At 38.8% G+C, this 6,299-nt stretch overlaps 1 protein-coding gene across 1 annotated transcript; it reads left to right on the forward strand.

The window, feature by feature from the left end:
• Positions 1-238: 238 nt before the first annotated feature.
• LOC146558872 (uncharacterized) lies at positions 239-3,646 on the forward strand. Its single transcript, XM_085247605.1, has 7 exons — positions 239-402; positions 1,123-1,774; positions 1,886-1,946; positions 2,040-2,124; positions 2,208-3,265; positions 3,378-3,434; positions 3,537-3,646. Exons 1-2 carry the CDS (start codon positions 327-329, stop codon positions 1,728-1,730), a joined length of 684 nt encoding a protein of 227 aa, XP_085103731.1. The 5' UTR covers positions 239-326; the 3' UTR covers positions 1,731-1,774; positions 1,886-1,946; positions 2,040-2,124; positions 2,208-3,265; positions 3,378-3,434; positions 3,537-3,646.
• Positions 3,647-6,299: the final 2,653 nt, after the last annotated feature.

Genomic DNA, 6,299 nt, shown 5'->3' on the forward strand with positions numbered 1-6,299 from the left:
TAAAGAATTAAAACGACAAAGCTTGGCAATATATTTTTTAAAAAGGATGAATAAAGCAGTAAAATAAAATGAGAAATATATATATATTTTAAAAACTATGATAATTAGACGAACTTTATTTTAAATAAATAAAATTGATTTTCGGTGACCCTGGGTGTCATGGTGATGATGACGTGTTTGAGTGCAGGTATAAAAGCAGGAGGCAAAAGTGGAATTCGGGTTTCACGTTTGAGCGCAAACAGGAGCTTTTTCCCACTAGTGCTGTGAAAACTCGGATTTTTCAAACTACAGCTAACGTTTGAAAATCTTCAAGAAGGATTTGCAAAATGACTTCTTCAAACTTGAGTCGCGAGATGCACCTGCTCTCCCTTTTCATTGAGGAGGTGTTAGATCAACGCTATGGTGAGTACAGCAGGCTAATATGTCAGAGTGCTAGCAAACAAATACAACTTAGATTTTTGTCTTTTATTGTTTGGAAGTAGGACTTCATGAGTGTTAACATTTAGGATGAGATGTTTCATACTTGAGTAACATCAATTTTAACATGTGCCAGTACGCTATAAAGATGGCGCCATGTTTTTTTTTAATTGCTAACGACTTAAGGCGTTGGAGGACGCTGACGTCAGCGCGCGGCCGTTTTTGCATGTAGAGGGTTTGAGTTGACATGTTTGGGCCGCTGGCGCTGAGTTATACGTGAACGTTTCATAGATTGTGAATGTGTAAAGCTGGAGAAGCTGGAGTTTTAAAAGTTCACAGAGTCGCAGGATGAGTTTGAGATTGAAACAGTGTGTGCCTGCAATAAGGAGGTGGGAGGTTTCTCACCTAAATGTAGCTGCTTTATCCTCAAAATATCGATGCTCAACTAATATGAAGATATTACTCCTTAATGTGAATGCGTATTAAAACCTCAGTGAAAATCCACGCAGCCTTACACACATGAAAACTTTTACCAGGTGAAAAATGTGAAGGCTTTCATAAACAATGAGTTCTGCTGGGCGCTTCTTACTGTTTGTGTGTGGAAGAGCTTATGATGATGTAAAGCCATGTCTGGACAATTTAAATCCAGGCTTTAATTTGTGTGATCACATGATTAACGTAGACGCACGCTTTGCTTTCTCGTAGCTGATCTGGTGAGTCCAGTCACTGCACCTCAGATGGTCGTCACTAACTTGAGGAACCGTGAACTGAGCAGGAGGCATCTGAACTCCATGCCTCACCTGGTCCTCACTCTTTACCATAACCTGGTGACTGGGTCCAAGGACTTTCCTTGCATACCTTTTAAAGGATGGTTCCACCGGGACCTGGTGACGACACCATTTGTCAATGTGAGGCAGAGCCAGAGAGAGAACACCACTCCTTCTCCTCCTACGGACTCACCAGCTGGCATGATGCTGCCGCCTGCGGGCTCCAGCTCTCATCCACGCTTCCTGACTCCAGTTCTTCCAGAGAAAGCAGATCTTGCTGTGCTGAAGGCAGATCGGAGGAACTGTGTCCGCACCCTGACTGTCGACGGCCTCCCCGTCACCAGAGTCATCTCCACTGTTTACCAAACAGAGGACACTGAGATGAAGAACCGCTGGAGAGTAACAGACTACAGCGCGGACGGCAGAGTTCTCACTTCGGTGCTCTGCCGTTTTCTAAATATGTCGGCAAAGCGTGCTAAGAGGAAGGCGGAGGAAGAGAGCAGCATCCGGAGCCCGACTCAAGCAAGGAAGCGCTTGAGATTATAATATACAGTGAAGCATGTCGAACGTCAGCAAGCCTGAACAAAGTGGTAAGTAGTAAATAGTGCTTAAGGTTGTTTCTAAAAGAATGTCCTAAAATATTTGAAAATCGTCGAGGTTTTAACTTTTATTCTTTCTTTTCTGCCTCTTGTTTCTAAAAGTCAGGCAAAAGAGTCACGCTGCAAAGAAACACCACACAGAAGATTTTCCCTCAGTAAAATGGTGAATATATTCATCTTGTTATGACGTTTGCTCACAATAACCAGGAGTGTTTCTGAAGTGATTCACTCTCATTTGGTGTTATTTGATCCAAAGACAACTGAGGGTCTTCAGAGCAGCGTGAACGGGCGTCATCTGAGAGCAAGACAGTCCGCGCTGGCGCCTTTGTGGTTCCCTCCAGGTACTCCAGCTTCATCCCACAGTCCAGAGAGATGCAGTTAGGTTGAATGTGAGTGTGAATGGTTGTCTGTTTCTCTGTGTTAGACTGACCTGTCCAGGTTATACCCCCGCCTCTGGCCCCATAACAGCTGGGATGGCTCCAATGGTTAAGCAGAAGAAATGGATGGAAGGATGATCCAAAGAGAAACATTGAAGGCCCTCTCACAAAAAAAGATAAGAACTCATTTTACACATTGTTGAAACATCCTGAAAGTTATTTGTTGTGTTTAGAATCTGGTTGAACTGTCATTAGAGTTTGTTTCGACTTGTTGTTCATTTCTTATTCGGTTCAGCTGTGTTTCTATGTGTCCTTAGTTCCCATAATCAGCCTCCTGTGTGTAAATATTGTGTCAGTCTCCCTTTGTCCCTTGTCAGAGTGTTAGTCTCCGTCCCCTCGTGTTTCCTTGCCTCAGTAGTTCTGTTTCCTACAGTTTTCCCCCAGTATAGGTTTTGGTTAGACTTTTTCAGTTCCCTTTGTCAGTCTTTGTATTTGGTATTTCCTCATCAGTCTCATCACTTTCCTCTCCAGAAAGAAAACAATAAAAAGACCTGAAGAGACGTCTATGCAAACGCTCTCATTGTGAAAGATAAGTATACATCCAACTAATCTGTGACTCTGTCACAGCTCTGATCAGCAATTCTTTCAGGTTTGTCTGTTTTGATGATGTTATTAATTGTTATTATCCTTTATCCAGTTAACTTTCAGAGAGGAGCGGAGGGAGGAGCGAAGCCAGCGTGCTCTGTAAACTGTCATTAAAAAAAAGATAAGTATATATTGATTTTATATTATTATGACAGCTCCTCCTCAGTGAACACTTCCTCTAGTTGCTGAAATCATTTACTAATTTTTTTCTTCCCATTTGTCTTTTGTTTTTCAGAGAAAACAGAGGAGCCAAGGTGACATTAAGACCTAAGACAGGACGGATTGAACCCTTTCTCGTAAAAAGATAAGTATTCACTCTGCTTTTAATCAGAATATTGATAAATATCTAAAATTCTGCTCACCTGGTTGATAAAGTTACTAAAATGATTCCCTCTTTTCTGTCATTTGTCCTTTAGAGAGAAGATGAGGAGAGTGAACGTCAGCAAGAATGAACAAAGTGGTAAGTAGTAAATAGTGTTTAAGGTTGTTTCTAAAACATCCCAAACATTAAAAAACTTGTTGAGGTTTTAACTTTTATTCTTTCTTTTCTGCCTCTTGTTTCTAAATGTCAGGAAAAAGAGCCAAGATGAGAAGAAACTCCACACAGAAGATTTTCCCTCAGTAAAATGGTAAATACATTCATCATGTTATGACGTTTGCTCACAATAACCAGGAGTGTTTCTGAAGTGATTCACTCTCATTTGGTGTTATTTGGTGTTTGTCTTTGAAAGGAGAGGAGCAGTAACGACACTGGGAGACAAACAACAGGATGATCCAAAGAGAAACATCAAAGGCCCTCTCACCAGCTTTCATTTATTAAATTTGTCTTTACTGAACGATTTCTGGTGTGTACTTGTGTTGATACTCAGACAACAGCTCGTCTTTCTGTTTGTGCTGGAAGATTCAGGCAAACACATATTACATATATAGATTGTTATATGACACAGTTTCACATTTAGTGCTCTATGATAATGATAAGGTCCAGTTTAATGGTATTGCTAGTGTCTAATGAAATGAACACGTGATTTTCAGATCCAGCAAAGTGAATATTTTTCACTGTGGATAAATTACATGGAAACGTTTAATGAGTCATCAGCTATTTCACTACAAAGATGATGTGATTAAAGGTTCTCATACATGCAGGTCAGAAGTTTTGCTCCATCCTGGATGTTAAATGCTGATCAATGTTTACACATATCTGCACATTTCTAACAGCTCATTTCACAGGTCATCAGTCTCCTGACTGCATATGCAGAGTTTTATCATCACGTGTTCATGGCAGACAAACATAATTATGAATTCTTGTTTTAGTTCCATTCAGTCACTCAACATCAGGTGTCTGCTTGTCCTGAGCTGTGAGAACTACAGTGAGTTGCTTTCCTCTTTAGCTTAGTATTAATAAACCAGGTCGTAGGTGGGCACCTGCATCAAGGAGTCAAGAAGCATATTTTATTGTTTAATGGTGAAAACAATGGATTGTTGGTCATTTGTTTAATGGAAAGACTGAAAGTGCGGCCTGGTGTTGACTTACACTTATTCAAAGTGATGAAGTACCAACAGATACTAAAAGTCACAGCCTGAAACACGTCAACTGCTTTATTATTTCTAGTTATAAATAAACTGTCAGTTTATGGCCCCTGTGGCTCGATCAGGCCCTTCCGGGATGTGGAGATATTTATTATTTACTATAACTTGTGCTTATGTTGGTTTTTGCTGTGGTTTCGCTACTGTGTTTTTCTCTTTTTGCTTGTTTTTATTTTTCCAGCAGGTGATCAAACAGATTTTTAGTGTCTTCTCTCTCTGTGTCTCTCTTCTCCTATCTTTTTGCTTTCCATCTCCTTCTGTTGAGCATCTTCCCAACTTCTCTTTTCTTCATCTTTCTCTTTCCCATCCCCAGTCCTGTCCGTTCTGATTGTAATAATTTCAAGGTAAAGAAAAGAAAGAAATAATAAAGAGCTAATACACTTTGACAATCAAGTGGACCAGTGTGGCAAAAGCTGAAATGATCCATTTGGGAAAATAAATCTGTTGGACTGGTAAACTAATATACTATAATAATACGGTATGAAAAATGGCAAACATGAGAATTCTGTGTGTTTTCCTTCTTATCTGCAGACTAACAGTCCACAGGTTTGGTGCTCAGACTCTGATTTGTTCCCTGGAGATGGAGGAGAGAGAGCACAGAGGACAGCAAGGTGGAGGAGTGAAGGAGAAGGTGGTGCAGCTCAGTGTCCAATCAGGAGTGAGCATCTCTATATATGTATATAGAATATATATATTTCAAGTTTTTGTTTTGAGTTTTTGTTGTTTTTTGTTATTTAAAGCAAACACTAAAACTGTCACCCAGACCTCTGAAGATAAAGATAACTAATCATAAATAAAGGGAATGTTATGATGATGAGGACACTATCAGAGGTAGTTCAGGGAACTGTTATACTTCAGATACCAGAAAAATCGTTTTTCTTTTCTTGTTTTTTTGGCTTAACTTCATGGTAGTCAAAATGAAGAAGAGTGCTAAGTAAGTAAAAGCTGCATGGCAAAACACACACCTTCACTGCAGATGCATGCACAGAAACCAGTATTTTTTGTATCTTAAATATTAAGTAGTGTGTGTACAGTAGTCAATATAATGGGATGTGTCCTAAAGCAGCGAAAGAAGAGTTCTTACAGCATTTTGCAATATTTAGGATTTTATTGAACACTTTTACCTTTCAACATTTGTAACATTAGTGAGTAATGAAGCATTGCAGAATAATCCTGTGTTTTTGATTATTTATTGTACACTACAAGTAAACAACAATAAGTTAAACATCTGTCACTAGGGTTGCCAACTCCCTGAAAAATAAATAAGGGACACCTCGTGGCCAGGGCCGGGCAACCCAGTTCACCCTTCCCAGTGTGGTGAATTTTGTAGCTCTTTTTTTTGTGTGTGAAATTATTTTTTAACCATTTGACTTGAATTTGATTTAAGCAGATGCATATTAAATGCCCGTGGTTAACAAAAGGATTACACAAGGCCTGTAAGAAGAAAAATTCTTTATACAGACAATTCACTAAGTTAAGAACTGAAGAAGCAGAGTATAGATATAAAAAATATAAAAATAAACTAACGGAAATATTAAGAACTAGTAAGAAATTATACTATACTAATTTAATACATAAAAATAAAAACAACACTAAAGAGATATGGGGAATACTTAACACTATTATTAAAGGTAACACAAAAAAGTGCTCATATCCAGATTATTTCACTAATAATAACAGTGACAATTACAATCTAAACGAGATGGTGGAGTGCTTTAACAGCTTTTTTGTAAATGTGGGACCAGAGCTGGCTACAACAATTCCAAAAAGTAATCACAGCGAAATGTCACTGATAGAAATAAATTCAAAGACTATGTTCTTGTCGGGAGTTACTGAATTAGATATTTTAGATGTAGTTAACAACTGTAAGAACAAGACCTCTACTGATTGTTTTGGTATAGATATGACAT

This window comes from Mchenga conophoros, linkage group LG15 (assembly GCF_057382185.1).
Source record: "Mchenga conophoros isolate Kocher_MC1m ecotype Shallow Benthic linkage group LG15, M_conophoros_male_GT1.1, whole genome shotgun sequence".
NCBI classification, from domain to species: domain Eukaryota; kingdom Metazoa; phylum Chordata; class Actinopteri; order Cichliformes; family Cichlidae; genus Mchenga; species Mchenga conophoros.

Coding starts and splice junctions, on each gene's coding strand:
- LOC146558872 (XM_085247605.1), top strand. CDS start 327: ATGACTTCTTCAAACTTGAGTCGCGAGATGCACCTGCTCTCCCTTTTC. Junction 403..1,122: donor GGTGTTAGATCAACGCTATG/GTGAGTACAGCA, acceptor GCTTTCTCGTAG/CTGATCTGGTGAGTCCAGTC.